Below are 22,041 nucleotides of genomic sequence, written 5' to 3'. Positions count from 1 at the left end.
TCACTGAATTTCACTCTCTGCCTTTAACGGCTCGTTGTAGCTCCCAAAGCTCCAGCCCCCACCCTCCCTGTGAGCACAGTGTGCTCTGATTGGTCGGGACGTTGTGAATCGCGCTGAGCTCCGTGGAGGTGTTGTTTCCTTGTTTAGGATACATAGCGAAACACAGCCAAACTCATCCTGAGCACACACAAACTCACATCCGAAGTAAAAACAATAAGTGTGGCTTGATATTGAGTAAGAAAAAGGTTGATAAACGCTGTGAGAATGGGTCTGCAGAGAGAATTTTGCCACGATCCCAACTGTCTGTTATCAGCCTGCAGCCAGGGAGGAGAAATCAGCTGAGCTGCCTGCTCCCTGCACACAGATGTGTGTGTGAGGAAGTCCGTGGATCGGTCAATTTGGACCAATCAGCGGGGGCTTAACGTAACGGCTCCGCGGACGTAACGTAACGGCTCTTCGGGATTGGTCGATTTCGTTCCGGGTACCGCTTGACATCATGCCGTACCCGGAACGAAATGGAAGACTCAAATGGGATCTCCAACGAGGCGTTTTGGGGAGGTATTTTCTGTGTTAGAGTTTTACTCGCTACAGGGTGTACTTTGAGGGTTTTGACTCTGCACACCGTTTACATGCATAAAAACCTTCATAACACACAAGGGGACGGGTAATAACCGGAAAAGCATGACACCTCTCCTTTAAGTCTCTAATCTCTCAGCTCGTAGCACTGGTGTCAAAACTCATGCCGCTACAGGCTCCGTGCATAATCAGTGGTGAGTTTATGACCTCAGTACCCGGCGGCGTACGCCCGCTTGCGATAATCTGACTGAGCGTGGAGTCCGTCTTCATAGCGAACCACCGCCTGCACCACAGCTATTGTCAAGTTCAGGTACTTTATCTCGTGGTTCTTCAATGCCAAACCTTCCAGGACGTTCTGCAAACAGGAGCAAATATGAAAGAAAACTGAATAAATGTGGCACGATGTTCAAGTTAGATCTTTTTAGCGTACAGCAGGGATAAAAAATGCCAAGTCTGTTCAGAGTGTTGGTTTTAAAACGTTTTGATAAATTGGGAATGATGCTCATTTTAAGAAATCATGTTGAGTAACGTCTGTGAAAATAAATCTTCAATTAAGCCAGTAATCACAGAAAACACTGAAGTGTGATGTGCTGCCCGACACACAATTGATAAGATTTCAAAATCATGCGTAATTAAGTGGTAGCAACAGAAGCTACATATTTTACATCCCAGTAAAAACATCAAATAAAGGGTTAGTTTTCTAGTTAATATCTTTCCATTAATTACCCTTAATGGTACATTTAAAATACATTACATTGAGATGAGCAAGTTTTACAGCAACCATACACGGTATATAGGAGGATTTGCCTATTTTTAGACAGACCACAAATAGCCCGTTACCACCACAAATTGCTGAAATATTTGTCTCCATTCTTCACACCCCTGAAGGTAGAAATAATGAAGACATTCTTGGGTAAGAAGTTAGAAGGGCTTTACTGTATGTTAGCTGGGCTTTTGTGTGAGGGATTGTCTCCCCACACACTCACATACGTCAGTGTTGTTTTTGTGACACTCACTTTGTCAAAGTCTGGTTCTGCTTCAGTGGCGTTGGGATCCAGCTGGTTGTGGAGCCTCGGCTCCGACACAGCTTTTTTCAGATCATAGTCAAAGAACAGTGCATTTAGAATCACCTTCAAAACAACAAGATTTTAGACAATTATAACCCAACAGAGTAATTAAATAGTTGAATTAATGCAACTCATTGAGATTAACTTCTTGCAATTTTACCTGAACGATAGAAGTTGTGATTTTCGTTCCTCCTGAGCCTCCGACCACCATCTTAACTTTGTTGTTTTTGTCAAAGAGGATAGTCGGACACATGGAAGACAATGGCCTTTTTCCTTTAAACAGAAATTACATTATATATAAGTTTAAGTATTTTATTGGTTTATGTTAAACATTATTAAAATAATGTGTATGTAACTACATCAAATATCTATTTAAAAACAAGTTGTATGTTGTATGTTTTGAATCTATTCCACATTGTATTCCAGATTAATAAACTTGAAACCCATAAAGATATACTTGGATTGAATATAGTAAAATCATAAAAGATAAGACCTTCCAGAGAGGGGTGGAAACATTTGATCCACATTTCTTTCGTATTAATCCAAAGACAAACATTATTTAAAAACATAATGCACAGTGTCGAGAAGAACAGATCGACCTCTGTGTACGCTACTGTCCAACAGCCAGTCTATGTATATTAAAACTACTGGTTTAAGAGCATTTCTGTGTGAGTGTGTGTGTTTTGTTCTGACCTGGTCTGATGAAGTTGTTCCGTGAAGGAGGCACTCCGAAGCCGTTTGTGATGAGCGGAGAGCTGAAGTCGTCCATCGCATCGTTGAGAAGTATCCCTGTTGATCTTGACATTACCTTGGAGCCGAAACTGCATGAAAACATTAACTGTTAAAGGAACATGACACATAAACCAACATTGCTAGACAAGAGATTTGTATAGGTCAGTTAGGAGGTCATACTGTAGGTTGATGGTGCTGGTGGCGGCCACAGCGCTTCCATCTTCTGCGATCACCGAGAGGTGAGAGGTCCCGTGGTCATCAGGAATGTAAAACTCTGGCTCGTAATAGTCCATGTGGTGTGTGGTGTCATCTGTGATCTTCTCACGGAGGTCATAGGCATAAGAACTTGAAGTCATATTCTTGATGAGCTTTGGAAGAGAAAGAGGGACACGAAAATAATTCATAGGCCAAAAGTATTACTTAGTGTGGTTTTTTGCAGTAAGTACTGATTTATGTGCTGGATAGTTGACCATTGTTCCTGCTTATCCATGACAGGAAAAGTCTGGTCACTCATGTGCATGGGATTAAGTAGCAGAGATTCACAGACTTTTAGAAAAGGAATTGCTCTTCATTCTACTAGTCGGTAGAGGTTTAACTTTGATTAGTATATAATATAACAGGAGCAAACACTATCCTAAATAATAATTACCAAAGTATTCTTAAATTATAATAAAATGCCTCTATAATAATAACAACAATTGCCTTTTAAATAATAAACACACACCTCTTTAATTTAAAGTGGACCTATCATGCTATATTATAATAATATAGTGTAAGACCATACCTATATAAGGCATATTTATACTTTTTTTTTTTCAAAATAATCAAACAGATCATGCATTTTAGCCATGCCTCATTTCGCTCAATTTGCACTTTTTTTAGCCCTGTTTTTGCAAGGGCTGATTCTGTGAGAACAGCACCACCTACAGGCCTGGCATATGTACTACAGCGTCTCCAGCGCTTTCGAATGGCAATGGCCGTGGCTGTCTCCTCCTGATTGGTGGAGTTGGCCCAATAGCCGTAGCGCCACCGTCCTGACGTCAGGACAGTGTTCAAATCTGGATCAGTTTTTATCAGATCCGTTGCAGCCCCTTTTTTAGAGATTTGGGTATGGAGGAAAATAGAGAGGGTTGTGTTTTCTGACACTTGGTGAGTTCCCTGGAACACCGGGGACACATATTCATGTATAAATGACGTACAAAAGTGCATTTTGCATGATTGGTCCCCTTTAAGTGAAATATGCATGAGAGGGGTTTTTAAAGAAAAATAAAGCAAACACAAAATAAAGCTTGTGGCATTAGGTGATCATTAGGCAAGCATACGCTCATGAACATAAATAAAATCTGCCATGGTTCCTTGGAGAAAGGTGTCATTTAAATGTCACTATACTATACTGTAGGTTTCAGAAATCCCAGTAAATCAAAGACAGCAAAGAGGTCTCAACAGGACTTAAAGACAAGAGTTCCTGACAATATCTGCTGAAATTAAGTCTTCATTAAGTAGAGGATCACAATAACCTTGGTGTGCAATTCCCCACCTACTGTAAGCTCTGAAGCAAGGGGGTCATCACAACCCGATTAGCCAAGAGGGGAAATACACTAAATTACCACAGAACCTAAAACCAACCCTTTAACTGTTTTAAGCAGATACCAAGACCTTACATCTGTGATGTTGAGAAACTTTGGATCCCCAAGTAAGGTCCTCTTTGCATACGCAAAACGAAAAGCCTCCACGATGCGATGGTAGGTTAGGATCTTCTTCTCTGTGCTTGACACGCTTTCTGCGGTGAAGTTGTACCCTGTAGAAAATAAAACAATCATCAGTCACACGTTTACTTCACAGCTTCAGTCATCTGTCTCCATTCAGATGCTGTTCAGGTATAGGAGAGGAGACAGCTATAATGCATTTGACCCAGCCGTTTCTGTTCCTGTGTTTTTATTTAGTCTAAAAGCCGCTGTGACCAGACTATGGGTATTACCCTGAGCTGACAGCCGCAGGGGGAACAGGAGGAGAGGCTGAGGGAAGAGAGACTTTTAGTTTGATGGGTTTCAGCTGTCAGACAGAGGCAGGAGTCACAGTAAATCAGCGGGATGAACGTTTTGGGAAGGCACTGAAATGTGTCCGTGGAGCTTCCACCACAGGACTGTGTCCAATTAGAGGTAAATTGGTAAGATTAGTGTTAGCGTGGGAGGCAGGCGGCCGCCGTGTGTGGGTGGCCGGTCAGAGGAAAGGAAAGGTTCACAGAGATTAATTACTTTAGACGAAAGTTTCTTGTCTTATCCTGGAGGCCAGACACTGTCACTGTACTGAAAACAGAGTCAGTGCTCAACATGGATAGTTCTCTGCAATGAACAGCCAACATAAGAGAAAGTTAAACCAGCCAGATATGATTTATGATTATTTGATGGAAATGATGATGGACCAAGTTAGCGATGATTAGATTAGCAACATGCTCATAAACTTTGCTGATCACACTCTCAGGTGTGATTACACAGATCACAATTATCTTTGGATCTTAATAACTTCCATCAAACAAAAGCCCTTCTGTCAGGGTTACACAGTCATTCCCTCAGGTGTTTTAACTTCATTCTCTAAATTGGAGGAAGTAACGAGATATTGTTTTTGTAGCTTATTGGTTTTTCTGTTTTTGAGACACCATCTGTTATTGTTGAAGCATCAACAATCTAAGTCCTCATACCTAAAAGACAAAGTATGTTTGTCAGTGCGTTCTTCCATCAAAACAATAACACATCATATAAAGTTGTTCTGATCCATCACATCTTTTGTAAAATAAATACTTTGACTTGACTTTGATTTTAGGAAATATGCTTATTCCCTTTCTTGTGAATAACTCATAAGTGTAAGTGTTCAAAATTGCCCTTGCAGCCGAGTAAATCACCATAATGAATTGCGCCCTAATGACCGCCCTGCATGAATGTCTGTACTAAATGTAATGGCAAGCCATCCAATAACTTTTAATATTTTGCCCAGAAGCACATGGCTGGTGCTGCTGGATGAAAGGCTGCGGTCAGTAAAGCCATTAAAGGAAAGGTTCAATATGTTCCAAGTCTGTCCTCAAAGAATGGTCAGGTTCCTAAATGAGGTTGTCATGTTATAGTTCATACTGGTTATACTGGTCTTCAAAAGATCATTTTCAATGTGATTTTTAAAAGGGATGAGGGACAAAATCCACAATACTCTGTGCAAACTTTATTCCACAGTGTATAATGTGCTTTCTAACGCACTTTCATTACAAGCATCCCTCATTGAAAAAGCATTTCAAATTTTAATGACCAGTATGAATTTTAAGAAATGGCAACATTTGCTTCAATGCTCAAATCGGTATCTGACTGTTGTTTTAGGCTGGGAAAATATGTGTGAGCCATGAATTTATGTACGATGGGAAGAATTATGGTCGCGGTAAAAACATACAAACATTGACAGTTTGACAGGAGTTTTTGCAGCATGATAACAGTTTCACACATCTTCTGCCTGATTTAATATGAGAAATAAAGAGTGTTTCAGTGCTACATCTCATGATTCATGACATATTATAATAGTGCATGCTTTAGATACCCAGTTAGCTAACTTAAAGTCAACATTGCTTTTATTTAGTAGATGTACTGTACAGTAGAGCCACATGCCCTCAGTGGAGTCTGAGAGAGTGACTGGTAAAGTGAAGGCATCTCACATTAAAGCACTCCCACTCAGGACGTTTTTGGACAAAGTATCAAGGCTTACCATTCAAGATGTTTAATATCAGTGAGAGCACAGGGCCGCTAGCGGGGGCATTGGGAACAGCCATGTTGTACTCCCCCACATCCACCCTTAAAGGGTTCTCGTCCAAGACAGGCACATAATCCTTCAGATCCTCCATTGTGATGATGCCGCCTAAACACGGATTGACACACACTGTGAATGCACACAAGACACGGCTGGAAAAACAAATCATCCTTAAATGGAAATGAGCTGTGCCAAGAGAGGTGCATGTTAGCATATTTTATTATATCTCCTGAAGCCTTTTAAGCAAATGAATTTTAGTGATAAGAAACTTGGCAGTAAGGATGATAACCATAATGTCCTTGTGTGTGAGATTACTTTGCTCTGTGGGTAGGGAGGAATGATATCATCTGCAGAAATACTTTTTTAGATTGTAAAATAAATTAAAAAACGATTTAAACTGTTTTACTATGTAGGACAAAAGTGGAAACTTGCTACTGCTATCATGCATTTTATTCTAACAATGACATCAGCATGTCTAAACCAATATGATTCAATATATTTATATATATCAACAATATCCCAAAATAAATAAAAAATAAGAATACTACCTGCTGCCTGAATATCATCCACAAGGCTCTGGGCCAGTGGTCCATGGTAGAAAGCATTAGGACCCTCCTCTGCTATTTTCCTGTACGTTTCTGCAAGCTTGGTAAATTTGATGGTGTCATTCTCTTTCAGGATGTCACCATTTCCCCCACAAAACACTTCACTGAAAAGGAGAACAATAAAGATGCAGATTTTAATACAGCATGCTTTAAATTAGTATGACTCAGAGGCATTAGCCAGTGAGGTTATCATAAAATGATACAAGGCTTCTTCGGTTGCCTCTCACCAAAGAGCTGTGTCCTTTCTGATGGTTTCCCTTTCGCTGGACAGAGCAAAGGCGAGTGCCCTGCCCAAAGGAAAACCATTTACTGCAAGAGCAATGCTCGGCTGGAACAAGTCCCTCCAAGGCAGTTTGCCGTGTCGTTTGTGCGCCATTTCATAACCTCGAATCACTCCAGGTACAGCAACAGACAACCCTCCTACCGACCATGGAAATTAAGATTTAAATTATTGCCTCATAAGTTATTTGGACAATTTGTAGGGCACTGGTAAAAATACTACTGTGGGATTTGACCTGGAAGACTCAAACTGTTGTGGTTTTTCCTGGGTTTAGAGCTCTCAAATATTACACACATTACATTTAGCTGACACTTTTATCCAAAGCAACTTACAATAAGTGCAATAAACACTATAGTTACAAACTCCTCAGAACAAGGAAAATGCAGATATATTCATTTCAAACAAGTCAAACCATTGCAAGTGCTGGTAAATTAGTATAGAATGGGCTAAACCCTTTAAGGTCATACAAATGTGATTCTTCCCCTAACTATTTTACATTTGTTTGCAACTGATTTTTTCTTTTTTTAAGAAATTCATTTGCAGTCAAGAAGACTGAATTCTACAGATGTGTAAGTGCACTTTCTCTTTTGTCTGTCACTATTAGGTCTTTCATAATATTAACTGAAACTTCCGCCAGCTCTTTTCTACATCTGATAGCACCGGTTAAACATTACCGTCCTGGGATAAATCGTTACTGTTCCCAAACATGTCCTGCGTTGCATTGCGTGGAGCCGTCTCCCTGGCGTCAATCGTCTCAACCAGTCCTATGTACGTCACAAATCAGGAATTACATTTAGGATTAAGATGATGAGCAAATGGTATGAGTTTGCAGCTTCAGTGATTAAGGAAACAGAAGAAGCTTTCGTGGTGGTGAGGCATGTCTTAGTAAAGTTGTACCAGTTGTGGCGTTGTAGATGGTTAGGAAGAGTCCTCCTCCGATGCCCATACTGTGAGCGTTCATAAGTCCAACACACAGTAAAGCAGCTATAGAGGCATCTACTGCAGAGCCCCCTTTCATCAGTATGTCTCTGCGGTAAAATTAATTAAAACACAAGAAGGGAAGGGGTGGAGGATTAGTTTTTGCACTAAAGACCTTAAAGAGGACAGTAAAGACCTTAAAGAGGACAGTAAAGACTTTAAAGAGGACATATGGTCCTTTTCAGGCTGACATTTGTATGTTGTGCCTCTACTGCGACATGTTTACATGCTTTAATGTTCAAAAAGTGCTTTATTCTTCTCATACTGCCTGTGCTGCAGCACCACATCTCACCTTCTGTCTGAAATAAACGCTAGCCAATAGAAGTGCGTGTGTTACATAGTGATGTCATTATGTTACTGAAGTAAACAAAGGAGTCCAATGGAGGCATTTTAGGCAAGGGGGGAGTGTGTGGGAGAGAAACTCCCTCTGGAGGGAACTCTGGGATGTTTGCCTTTGCAGACCATTTACATGCACATGACAAAGGGAAAACCCCAAATAGCATTAAGACCCTTTGTTGGAAAATAATAAAACATGTTCACATGGATTTGCAAGGTGATGTGCAAGCAGTTTTCATGCCTGTGTTTATGCATGTGTGAGTACAGAAGAGCAACATGTCTGCCGTTCAGGATGTTCGAGTGTGTGCGCTCTCACCTGCCGACCTCTGAACACGGCCCAGCGTCTGCTGCCACCGCTGCCTTCTGGTACACATGCTCAGCCGGTATCTTCCTTTTCCCCAATGTGATGGCTAACACTATGATGCCTGACACTACGGCGACTAACAGCAGCACGGTTTTCGTTTTCATTTTTGTAGCGCAGGAACAATAAATGCTTTATGAAATACCTGTCAGGAAGCAAACATTTGTATACATTAAACCTGTCAGTGTATGCAAAGGCAGCTGCAGAGAGCTGCATTTTGTTACATCTGTGTTACATCACAAAATAAAATAATATTGTATTATCAACAGAATAAATACATTTTGAAGAAATGTTAAGCCATTTTATAAGCCACATGTTTTCTGATCTTTGTTCAGTTTTTATGGAAACTTTTGCATTTACAAATTAAAGCCAGGATTTGTCTTTCTTTGTTTATTCTACAAAATTAGATTTGTAGAATAAACACTTTAGGACGTTTGACCGGAGGATTTCTTTACAGTTTTTTTCAATTGCTAAAACAAAACAACATTTTGTCAAAACACTTAACACAATTCACAAATCCACACACCCAAAGTGCAAAACACCTCATATATCTTGCAAAATGAAGCACTGCACTCAAAACTACATAAACACTTAACAAAACCTAACCTTTGCACCAAATGGCACACACTTCACTTATAGTATACACTGTAAGAAACGTACCGTGAAATTCACAGTATTTAACTGGCAGCAATTGACAAGTTACTTACTGTAAAATGAATTACAGTAAGTAACTTGTCAATTGTTGCCAGTTAAATACTGTAAAATGAATTACAGTAAGTAACTTGTCAATTACTGCCAGTTAAATACTGTAAAGGTGATCACAGTATTTACAAGTTTTTATTTACAGTAACAGTGTAAAATGAAACACAGTAACTTCCAAGTACTGTATTTGTGTTTACGGTAATAGTGTTTTAACTGTAAAATGAAACACAGTTAATAGCATTTACTTTATTTTGTATTACAGTAGTAGTATTATAGCTGTAAAATGAAACACAGTAACTTCCAAGTACTGTATTTATGTTTACGGTAATAGTGTTTTAACTGTAAAATGCAACACAGTAATATTTAATTACTTTATTTTTTGTAACAGGAGTAGTGTTATAGCTGTAAAATAAAACACAGTAATTTCCAAGCATTGTATTTTTATTTAAGGTAATAGTATTTTAACTATAAAATAAAACACTGCCATTTAAAAAGTACTGTATTTTTGTTTACGGTAATAGAGTTTCAACTGTAAAATAGAAACTTTAATGCTATCATTTTAAGTTACAGTATCAGTATTGTAACTGTAAAACAATTTATTATAGTATACTTCATGTCATGCTGGTAATTTACATATTACCAGAAATTCTTGACACAATTTTAAAGCTCACCAATAACTGCAGGGAGACAGCAAACAATACATTTTAACAATGTATTCTTAATTGTTGAATGGTATCAAGACCATGTAGTTTCTTGTGCTAAATGATAAATATTTTCATCCATAAAACAATCGATATTAATATCCAAAAACATGGAGATTGCATTTTTAAAACAGTGGCGATAACAAATCAACACAAAAAATATGAAGCCATTTCTTCTGCCAAGCCATTTTAGAGACGTGCTGTAGTTGAAAAGGTCACGACCTCGACACACACTGGAGAACCCAAATGCACGACACAGAGACACAGTCTTGAATGTAACAAAAATTGTCTTTTTAATGTCATTGAACAGAAAATCCCTCTTAACAGAGTAAGTACTGGAATAACAAAAAAAACGCTCACAAGGAGGAAAAAACTAAGCATAATAAAAAGAGAACTTAAGATAAACTTAAACTAACAAAACCTAACAAGACTGGAAACGATCCTCTCTTTGCTGAGGCCTGGCACGACCGCACGTGGGAACAAACAAGACGAACTGACACGGGACAGAGGGGAGACAGGACTATTTAAACATGAGGTGAGTGGGAAGAGGTGGAAACAATCAGGGGCGGGGCAGACGCTGACGATGGTGGGAAAACACACAAAGGGAGGAAGTAACAGGGCCTGAAATGAGAGACAAGAGGTAAGTACAAAATGAAACAGGAAATGGAAAACGAGACACGACATGAAACACGGGGACTTAACTAGAGATGAATGACATAAATAGACAGACCTGACATGACGTGAATAAACATGAAAACCTGACTAAACATGAAATGACAGACATAATACATAAACATAACTAACACATTTGACGAGACACAACAAAAGGCACTGTTTGGCAAATACATTATCACTATTCTTAGATAATACACAATATTTTAAAACACTTTGAATACAAACAACCAAATGCATGCAGGAATGGACCCTGTACTGAACTTACAAACCTTACACGTGTAAGACATTTTGATAAGCATGCCGAGTACAGTTAGCTTAACTTGCTTTTTCACTAAGCAGCCTGACGTCGGACTGTCAAACTTTGGCTACGGTTACATAAATTAACTGACAAAATTGTTTGTATTAGTTACTTTCTTTGTCTCTTGAGTTACCATGTCCATTGGGGGAGGTTACTTCCTGGTTCAGCAAAGGGCGTGGCCGAGCGCTGAGGACTCATAAATACTGCAAGGACCAAATTGGGACAGATTGGGACAAACCACCTGCTTCCATGTTAAAGGGGGGATTTGGGTTTTGTCAGTGTCCTTTGTGTTTTCTGTTACTATTAATTATCCCTTGGTTTCAACTTGGTTTGGCCAAGCCACTATATACTGTAGGTTCCTTGGTTTTTCTTTGTAGCAGGTCAGTTTGTTGAGTTAACACCTGTTAAGTTGATGCCATGTTTCTTTGAGGTATTTTCTGTTGACCTCTTTTATAGGCCTAGTTATTAGAAATGATTGATTTATGATGTTTTCTGTGGACTTTTGGGTAAATAAAAAACCCAGTTTATTTAAACCATTCCTGTGTCCTGTTGTTCATACCTCTCACTGTTTATTCATCATTCAATTCATTCTATATTTTATTGTGTACATTACTTTTCACTTTACTGCTTTTTGCACTCCTGGTTAGAAGCTAAACTGCATTTCGTTGTCTCAGTACCTGTAATATGTGCAATAACAAAGCTGAATCTAATCTTGAGCAGGAACAAATGTATTTACTTATCTGACATTAACGATTAAACACATTTGTGCATTCTTTATAAATGCAAACTGGTCAAGACCACTGACGGAAGTAGTTTTGAAAAGTAATAAGTGGTTCTGTCTTTTACATGTAGGATTCAACCCCCCTTGTATTGATTTGTTTTAAAATGAACAGACACTTGAGTCATTCATTTGTAGTGATATAATAATTGTGGGATTTCTATTGCATCCACTTCATCTGCAACGAAGAAAGCCAACGCAATTTCCGCCATTGCAAACCGAGTCAAGCCGACTCTGAGCTGTCCGACTTCAGGCGAGCTTTTTGAGACCTCCCCCAGCTGCAATCCGCTATTCTCGTCTACTTTCGAGGCGACCCGCAGCTCATCTCAAACAAGCCTATTTTTTTCTGTTGACCGTTTTTGTCCCTATAGTTTGTCGTTAGTTTTTGTTTATTAAATATTGTCAGACTATATTACTTCGGTGTGGACTTTCTCTTTGAAAACGCGTCACAGCCTATAGCCAAGCTCAGCCTCTCTGCGACTCAAACTGGACTGGGAATTGAGCCGCCACAATAATAATAAAATTGATGATTATTACCTTACTTTTGTCTATTTTTATTCCTCTGTGTTGCGTTTTAAGGTGCAATGCCAAGACACATTCTTTGTATGAATCAGCATCACATTTGTAGTTCTTCCGGTTTGCAAATACATACGCTCTTAAAAATATATATCTACTAAGTATATACAATATCTAGTATAGCCAAACTAGTAATTACACTGCATCAAGATTATGTATATTAAGAAAAATATGTTGGTTTATTTAAGATATTTTAGATATTCTAGAAATGGGGTTTTTCGGTTGGTTCTTTCTTTTTTGGTTACTGTGATCTTCTACAGTACATTGTTGGTTACTGTGATCTTCTACAGTACATTGTTGGTTACTGTGAATATCTACAGTACATTGTTGGTTACTGTGAATATATACAGTACATTGTTGGTTACTGTGAATATATACAGTACATTGTTGGTTACTGTGATTTTATACAGTACATTGTTGGTTACTGTGATTATCTACAGTACATTGTTGGTTACTGTGAATATCTACAGTACATTGTTGGTTACTGTGAATATCTACAGTACATTGTTGGTTACTGTGATTATCTACAGTACATTGTTGGTTACTGTGAATATATACAGTACATTGATGGTTACTGTGATTTTATACAGTACATTGTTGGTTACTGTGATTTTATACAGTACATTGTTGGTTACTGTGATTTTATACAGTACATTGTTGGTTACTGTGATTTTATACAGTACATTGTTGGTTACTGTGAATATATACAGTACATTGGTGGTTACTGTGATTTTATACAGTACATTGTTGGTTACTGTGCTTTTATACAGTTGGGACGTTACTACTGCTATTTCTACAGTAACTCCAGAGTTGCTGTAATTTTTGGTTGGAAACACGGTATTATACTCTAAAATGGTATACAGTAATTTACTGTGCACAAACACTGTAAATAACTGTGGATTTCACAGCCATTTTTTACAGTGTACAATACACTTTGTCCAACCAACTACACACTGTGGTTCTTTATCTAAAGTACACTCATTTTTTATGGTGATCTGTATGTAGAGAATTCTGCATAAAAACTTTGTTAAAGTCTACCAAAATATGTGCAGAAACACAAATATGCAGTTGTTATACTTTAGTTTTTCTCCAAAACAAATTGGTGCAACATTCCTGCACAACACATAGTTACAGTTGTGTACACAGAAATTATGCCTTTGTCAAATACAGTAAAGTGAAAAGAAAACTTTGAGGAAAAATAAATACAAAAAATATTTTAAGAAAAAGCCGAGGAGAGATAAATACTTTGGCAGAATTGTACCACCTCAATGGGTCTGGCTACAGCTCCTCATCAACCTGCAGAAGAAGCATCCCCTGTAGCCTGACAGTCAAACAGCTCCAACCGTTATGCTGCAAATACTGTAACTCTTCAAATTACTTCATTTCCCCCTGCCTCTCACTCTTAGAGGTGTGAAATCCTCCCTCTTCCTCTTCCTCTTCCTCTTGCTGCTGTCCATATATCCGTTGTTGTTTTTATAAATGTCTTACATGAAGCCTTTTTCTAGTTCTTACATGCTGATAAATGAGTCAACAATAAAGCAGTTTGGTGTTTATGGTCATTTGGCATGTGTATTTGTTAATTGCTAATGTGTAGCATTTTTAATGGCAGTTTTTTGAAAATGGCAAACAGATTTCTGTGTCTTACTTAGAGAACCGTGTGCAGTGTTTTGCAAAAAGTGCCAAGTTGAATTGCAAATTGGGTGCAGAGCTGAACATTTGTTTAGAGTTTTAGAGATTTGAGCTCAGGTTTTGCTCTTTGAGTATGAGTTTAAATAATGATGCTTTATGTGAGATTTTTTTGTGTTAGCAACTGAAAAAAACTGTAAATTGTTATTACCAGGGAGTAGGATCTCTGTGTTATGTTACAGCATGGGCCAACAGGTGAAACATTTCAAAAGTAAGTAACAACTATGATTTGGGGACTCATTAACACACAGTCATGGCTTACAGTACTACTGGTCTTAACTATTGTGAAAGAGAATGACACCTATAATGATTGTGAAGATGGAGCCATTGAACCCATACTTCAGCCTAATTTAGTTTAAGAGTTCACGCCAATTTACACAAGTGAGCGCCAATCATTCAAAATAAATCCAACTGTGGGGCAACTTCATTCTTTTCTATTAGTGTGCCACAATAATATACTAACATGTATCCTACATTTTTTTTTTTATTATGTAGGGTTTGTATCCTTTATTTACGTTTCAGTGGGGAAGAAATAGTTTGTGACACACCTCATAGGACTTATTAGGATTCTGATTTGCTGGTGCGGCTGTAGCTGGGAGTGAAACTATCCCCAAGTCTCAAGGAAACATCCCTCAGGATTATGTGAGCACTGTGATGTAAAGGAATCAGTGCAGAATGTCATGTTGCCTTGCCAACATGACTTTAAAGAACTAAAAACATTTGAGAGGAATCAGGAAACTTTGAAAGGAAGAACCGAGTCTTAAGATTGTGTTGATCATTAGGGAGACATTTTCATTATTTGAAAGAAACAGCTTGAGTCAAAGCAGCTCTCACCGCTTCCTGATGTGAATTCAGGGCAACAGATGTATGTGTTATGTTTGTAGTGGCTAATGTAGCAAATCATCCTCAAGCAGACATGAGGAGCAGGCTACAGCGTTGAGGTCAACTCCCTTTTAATGCCACACCAAATGATTGAATGATTACAAAAAGTCGTTCTTGCATTGGTTTTAGACATGGTTAAATATTGTCAATAAAATACATACCTGTTGAAACGTAGATTTAAAATAATGTAGCCTCTAAAAACACCAGGGTTCCGTTAAAGTAAGTTGTCTGAATCATTGTTTTGGTTTATCTGAGATGTTCTAACTGTGATGAAGTGATCCGCTGCATCTGTAGTGTACGTTAGTGCTGGGAACTCAACGCATGCTTCTTCTGAAGTTCAGTCATTTGCTGTGTGCCTCGGCTACAGCTAGCAGGAGGTTATGAACAGGAAGATGTTTGCCAGAGGCCAATGTAAATCATAGTAACCAAGCCTCGGGCTGCAGCTGGCAGGGTGCATACAGTATTTGCATAGTAACAGTTGATGGCCTTGCATTACCTTTAACCCTTAGATGCATAAGTGGGTCTTTTTGGATGCGGTGAGGTGGTTTTCTTGAAGTATCTTTGTAAGTACATTTTTTTATCATTTCATATTCCAGCTATTCCTCAAAAAACATGTTTTGGATATCATGCCATTCTAATTTTAAATTTACATTTTAAGAAATTGTAGTTTTTGTATTACTACCCCAAGCTTCCATAAGTGGGTCTTTTTGGACCCGGTGAGCTGGTTTTCTTGAAGTATCTTTGTAATTAAAAAAATTTATCATTTCATATTCCAGCTATTCCTCAAAAAACATGTTTTGGATATCATGCCATTCACATTTTTAATTTACATTTTAAGAAATTGTAGTTTTTGTATTAGTACCCCAAGCTTCCATAAGTGGGTCAAAACTGACCCGCATGCATATTCTATGGAATCCTATGGGAAAACGTTTTTTTTCAAAATGTAAAAGAAATTTCAAAAATTATAAATAGTGAAAAATGAAATATAAAATATTTCTAGTGTGAACCAAAATATAATACTAAATATTATACAAGAGATTTTTCTTAACCAAAATGACGAAAATTGCATAAAAACACATATTATTCTAATACGGGTCCTTTTAGACCCACTTATGGAAGAGTGTAGGGTCCAGTCACTCGTGCATCTAAGGGTTAAAAAGGTCACAGCAAAAGTATGAAATCAATCTACAGAAACGTACAGATGATTTACATTGTGGTTGCTTGTTTGCACTTTTTGTGATGAACTTTGTATATCCATGTAAATTCACATCATTTGTGGTTTCTTGCACAACGCTAAACAATGAGTAACCTGCATTTCAGTTTTCCATGATGTAACAATAACATAATCACCCAGCATTGGTGAACTGCTTTTCCTGTAGCTTAGTTAGTTATTAGAAATCGTTTTTCCATCAAAATGCATCATCCATTCGTCCCCTGATTCCTGTGCTGTTTGTTGGCCAGTAGGTTCATCAAATTGATGTTAATAACATAATAAAGTCCTCGGTGGTGTTTAAAACAAGTAAGATAGTTTGCCAAATATAAGCCTTTCCAATTCTGAGCCTGAATCGCCTATTATTTAACCAGCTTAAAAACTCTACACAAACAATTCATATAAAAAAAGAATGTGTCGCCTGCCTCAAAGAACAAAGTTCTTTCTGCAATTAAAGGCTACAACGAGTTAAACCCAGAAAACGTAAAACCTTACATTGGAGTCAACATTGTACCACGAGAATGATTAAGATAAAGCTTCCTGTTCGTTTACAATAATGTATCTTACCTTTATTCCTCTCGGGCCCTCAGCAACAGGCTGCTCACTGCGTGCATACACCAGGAACTGCGGCTGTTGATAGATAAAAGGCTTACTGTCATGGTGTATTGGCAATTTCTTATGTTACCTTATATGGTAAAACCAAATGCTTCTAAAGCATTGTCTACACCATTGTACCATTTCCTGATATGTGCCGTTTTCTATGCATGCCCCTATAAGGGATGCTATTCTCAAGCGCTTCAAAACCACAGGGCTGATTTTGTAAACTATGTTGAAACTACTCCTCCTCACACAAATGTTCAACTGTCATGTCTTGTTTTCTGTCACACCACATCGCGATATGAGACATCTGTGTGAAACCAGTTGTCTGAGGCGTTCCGCCTACACAAAACTCTGTCTGCCCGCCCTATCCTGTATATAAGCTTCGCCATTCTGTGACTATTGTGTGCACTACTGCAGACTACTCTGTACTCTGTGAGACATGTACCTTTGAAGCTTCAAATAAAGAACCAACAAAGACAACTCTGTTTTGCATCAGACCAATTTTAATATTATTAGTACATCTCCAAATTGTTGACGAGTGAAAGTTTCCACAACAATGGGCGTAGGAAGCATCCTCAATGTGGGTGGGACAATTTGACAGGGGGTGTGGGCGGGTGGTGGAACTCACCTCCTCTAGGGGGGTCCGGGGGCATGCTCCCCCGGGAAGATTTGTTTTTAAATGTTGAAGTTAAAAGCATCAATCTGGTGCACTTTGAGAGCAAAATTAGGAGATTTTAAACTGTATTTTTGTGTTACTGTCCTATAGTATGAGTTGGAATTATTTCATATTCTCTTATTTTTTATAACTATAATAATCATATAAAGGTGTGCCTTGGAAATACTTATTTCAGCTGCAGCTAATTCAGAACGCTGCTGCTCGAGTCCTCACTAACACTAAGAAAGTGGATCACATCACTCCAGTTCTGAAGTCTTTACACTGGCTTCCTGTGTGTCAAAGAATTGATTTCAAAATATTGTTGCTGGCTTTTAAAGCTTTGAATGGTTTAGGCCCAAAATACATTTCTGACCTCCTGCAAAGGGGCGAGTTACACAGCTTTATTTCCAACAAGAACTTAAAGAAGGGCATAGCATGCACTTATCTTGCCACCTACACGCTGGAGTAGTTTCATTTAAGTGACAAGTAGATTTAATGGACTCTTTTTAGGAAATGCGTCCTCTATTTCACAAGACTGAGGCTAATGAGTACTGTATGAGAGGCCATCTGGACAACTGTCTTCAAACATTAATGGCACAAAGTTTGTTTTTTCTTCTTGTATATGCTAGTTAGTCAATTTAGCTTTGAGTTAAAGTCAGTTACTGTGTTTGTGTTTTTCTTCCTCTCTTGTTAACACAATGACTCTGGTTTAAAGAATGCAAGTCGCAGCTTGCTTATATATGACACATCTGTGCTGTCCCGGCGCTAAGACAATCAACAGGCTGTAAATAAATGATAGAATAGAATCGGAGGGATGAAACCCCTCTTTAATGGTCACACATGCAGAGCACACAGCACACACAATGAAATGTGTTCTCTGCTTTTAACCCATCCTAGTACCAGGGGCCTCATTTATAAAGGGATATACGCTCAAAAAATGGCGTACGCCAGTTTCTACGCAATGTTTGCGATTTATAAAATACTAACTTGACGGGAAAATGTGCTGTCCTCCACGCAAACTCTAACCCATGCGTACGCACTAAGCACACAAACGGGAGAGACGAGAAACTGCGACACCGTTGGCAGAAGGAAGAATGGAGAGAAATATGTGGAAATAATACCATAAATAAAATGTTACCTCTCATTTATCAAATATGAAGAATTTATTTTCAAACATTGATTAAAGCCAATCTTAAAATGATTAAACAAACGCCTGTTTGAGACTCCTCAGTGCACACAAAAACATAACTTGGAGAAATAAATAAATACGGATGCTATTTAAAACCACCTCGAATATGTTGTGTTAATGTTATGAAATGTTTTCTCATAAATGATGCGGTAAGCAGGAGGACAGAATAAACTGACGCCGTTTTGCATTTCTATAGGTTGTAGATACGAGCATGGTTTTATATACTATCACGTTTAATCGTGTTTTATGCCGTTTGCCAAGACTTGATAAGTCGCTCGTAAAACACAGGAGGTATGGAAACTAAGAACACCATATGTGGTAAATTGTACAGCTAATATAACACAACCCATTAGTTGTATTTCCTTTAACTGGTGGATTATGTATATATAGTTGCTGATCGACAGCTGGAACACAAACCACCAAATACAACAAAAATAATTCAGATCCAGTCGTCATGACTCCACTCCGGAGGGATTCCCCGATCATTTCTTACAGTTTCTCATCAAGGGGGTGTCTCCTGTCCCCGGGACAAACACACTGCCTGAGGAAGGTTATGTGTATTTTTTTTGTCATTAACTTTTTTCGGACCACTTATTTATTTATTTTGGTGACGATCCGACCTCCATGCTGCTACTCTGGTTCAAACTGCATCCACCAAACAATATGATTTATCTCGACCTCCCCACAATAACCAAAATCTGACACGGTGTGAGATGTCTTTTTTAGCTGTTCTATCGTTATTTCCTGCGATCTTCTTCATGCAGTCAGTCAAAATGAATGAATGAATGGGCGTTTCTTTGACTATGTATAGGCAAATATGGGCGTTACGAGTCGATTGTGATTTATAAAGGGAAACAGGCGTAGGAAGTGCCGTACGCACTTCCCTCGCCGGTACGCAATGTTTTGTGAATCGGAAAATGGCGGAACATTTATGTACCTATTTTTGTGCTTTGTACTACGTAAGCAACCTTCCTACGTCAATCCTACGCAAGGCGTTATAAATGAGGCCCCAGGAGTCTAGTACTAGGAGCAGTGGGTAGCTATTGCACAGCGCCCGGGGAGCAATGGGAGTGAGGGGGGAAGGGGGGTGTCCGGTGCCTTGCTCAAGGGCACCACGGCAGGGCAGGAGGTGAACTGGGACCTCTCCAAGTAGCAGTCCACACTCCATATTTAGGTCTGGTTGGGGACTTGAACCGGCGACCCTACGGCTCACAGTCCAAGCCCCTACTGACTGAGCCACTGCCGGACTCATGCTGCCACCACTGAAACACCTCAACAGAGATGTAGCCCTACTTTTAACTTAACACTGTACGGTGCACCACTTTACCCACCACCATGATGATTAAATAAACATTTAGTCAGTTATTCTCACTTGATTCACCTTGAATGGTTGTAAACTCATTAACCAGAGTGACACTGATGTGACACATGCAGCGAGAGGCAGGACAGGCGGACAATTAGTAGCCTAGGATAAAATACTGAATAAAGAATAAAACATTTCTTACACAACATGCCTCTGCTCCTGGAAAATCCTTCTGGCTGTCGACCCTGACACCTCCTGCACCAAAACATCCCGGAGTTCACTGCATCTGCCTGGAAACAAGAGGATTAAAAAGGTTAAACCGGGGGTGGCTTTAAACTTCTTAAAGGTGGGGTAGGTAAGTTTGAGAAACCGGCTCGAGATACACTTTTTGTTATATTCCATGGAATGCTCTTAATATTCCGATAGCAATCAATATATTTAACAAAAAATCAATCTTTGTGTGCTTTGAAAAAAAATCCATAAAAAGATTTCATCTGTGGAAGCCGTAGTACTGTAAAAAGCAAGACCAATCATTTTAGCCGGCCCGGCTAAAATAACTGGATGGCCTACCTGCCTGTCAGCCTTCCATCTGTGCACAAACTTATCTCGTGCCTTCATTGGTCATGTGCGCGTACGTGTGTGTTGGAGGAGGGGCTCTGTAAGGAAGTGGCAGATTTTTTCCGGCTGTGTATTTTCAAATTCTAGCGCACTCGAGCTGGTTTCTCCAAAATGACCTACCACACCTTTAAATGTCTTGTATTTCTGTATACAACACGCCCTGTTAGCACGTGTGTAAGTACCTTTAACACTGTTGCAGTTCTGTTTGAAAAGTCAAATTGTTTTCTTATCTAATAAAGCTAAGGCTGAAGTTTGGTAAGAATTAGATCACGCTTTGTATCAAAATAAAGGTTATCATGAGTTACCTGTCACACAGCTGATTTGAATGTCAATAACTCAACTGCAAACACCTTTGTTTACTTTATAGTAATTGTACACATCATAGTTTATTTTCTACTCGTTGACTTTGCTGATCTTTTGCACAATCATTAGCAAACAGATAAGTGTGTCTTAGATTATACTGTAGTTGATTTACTTTTGATGGCAGTATATGACTTTGCAATAGGAGCACATCCAGTTAAGTTTGTCTAAAGTTGTCATAATTTCTGTTTCTTTGAGTTACCAGTGCTGAGGATGACTCCGCTGCTGGTTGCTGCTGGAGGGACATGTTATGATGTCATGATGCAGGCCCTCAAACAGAGCTGTTAAATACAGGAAGTAGCCAATCAGGATGTACCAAGTCATGGGGGGATGTACACAACATCAATTTGGTGATGCTATCCTTGGTTAGCTTCCAACATATTAATATTGGTTGAGAAATTAGCTTGCTGTGTTTTGTCTAAATGGTTGTCTTTGTGTTACCCCTTTGTTTTATCAGCCATTTTAAATGTTCCCCTTTGTGATCAGTTTTTGTCATTGATAAGATAAGACATAGGCTACTTTGTGTTGATCCCAAATTGGAATATGTTTTCTGATAGGTCAGTTTTGTAGTAATTTAGGGTAGCATTTAGAGATAATTTCTGTTTAATTTACCTGTTTATGGGCCCAGCACTTTGTAACATCATTTTGAAAATACGATCCCTGAAAGTGTGCACCTTATTTGTTTGTGGTGCTTCATATAAGTAAAAGAATGTTTAGAGCTGAATGTTAGCATGTTGCCAGCATCATTTTTGGGTAAATAAACCCCTCTTTTTGAAAATACACCTGTGAATCCTCATATCTGCCATCTCGGCCCTCCAGAGGGAATGGTGACCCTTACCCATGAGATGCATAACTCCAAATAACCCAACAAGATAGAGTAAATCGGTACAAAAACGTCTTCTGTACTTTCTGTATTAGACTTTCTTAAATGGGGAATCTGCTGCCAGATCAAATGGTGAACAAGATGCATCTCTGTCAATGGCAGTAGAGTATGAGTTTGATGAAGGTAGAGATATATGCATGGCGTCTCACGCAGCGTCCACACGGCGGCGTGCGTTGACGCTTGGCGGTGGGCGTGGCTGAAGCTTGG

General features: G+C 38.9%; 1 protein-coding gene across 2 annotated transcripts; it reads right to left on the bottom strand.

The window, feature by feature from the left end:
* Positions 1–597: 597 nt before the first annotated feature.
* On the bottom strand, positions 598–16,893 carry LOC117476275 (glutathione hydrolase 1 proenzyme-like). 2 transcript variants are annotated; one of them, XM_034122674.1, is made up of 13 exons: positions 16,794–16,893; positions 8,674–8,863; positions 7,941–8,071; positions 7,718–7,807; positions 6,991–7,183; positions 6,707–6,867; positions 6,117–6,266; positions 4,037–4,173; positions 2,556–2,743; positions 2,337–2,464; positions 1,804–1,916; positions 1,593–1,706; positions 598–931 (listed from the first exon to the last, which is right to left on the bottom strand). In XM_034122674.1, exons 2-13 carry the CDS (start codon positions 8,823–8,825, stop codon positions 785–787), a joined length of 1,704 nt encoding a protein of 567 aa, XP_033978565.1. In that variant the 5' UTR covers positions 8,826–8,863; positions 16,794–16,893; the 3' UTR covers positions 598–784. The 2 variants fall into 2 exon arrangements, with proteins under 2 accessions (XP_033978565.1, XP_033978566.1); XM_034122675.1 differs by lacking the exon at positions 16,794–16,893 and having other exon boundaries at positions 8,674–9,242.
* Positions 16,894–22,041: the final 5,148 nt, after the last annotated feature.

The sequence above is a fragment of the Trematomus bernacchii genome, unplaced genomic scaffold (genome assembly GCF_902827165.1).
Source record: "Trematomus bernacchii unplaced genomic scaffold, fTreBer1.1, whole genome shotgun sequence".
Lineage (NCBI taxonomy): Eukaryota > Metazoa > Chordata > Actinopteri > Perciformes > Nototheniidae > Trematomus > Trematomus bernacchii.
Note: the sequence above shows the minus strand (reverse complement) of the source record. Positions and strands in the feature narration are given on the sequence as shown.

Bases quoted from the DNA above. Each gene is read 5' to 3' on its own strand.
- LOC117476275 (XM_034122674.1), bottom strand. From the start codon at position 8,825: ATGAAAACGAAAACCGTGCTGCTGTTAGTCGCCGTAGTGTCAGGCATC. The intron at 8,072-8,673 runs GTGAGAGCGCAC...ATTTTACCGCAG, and splicing joins CCGTGTTCAGAGGTCGGCAG to AGACATACTGATGAAAGGGG. The intron at 932-1,592 runs GTGAGTGTCACA...TCCTGTTTGCAG, and splicing joins CAGAACCAGACTTTGACAAA to AACGTCCTGGAAGGTTTGGC.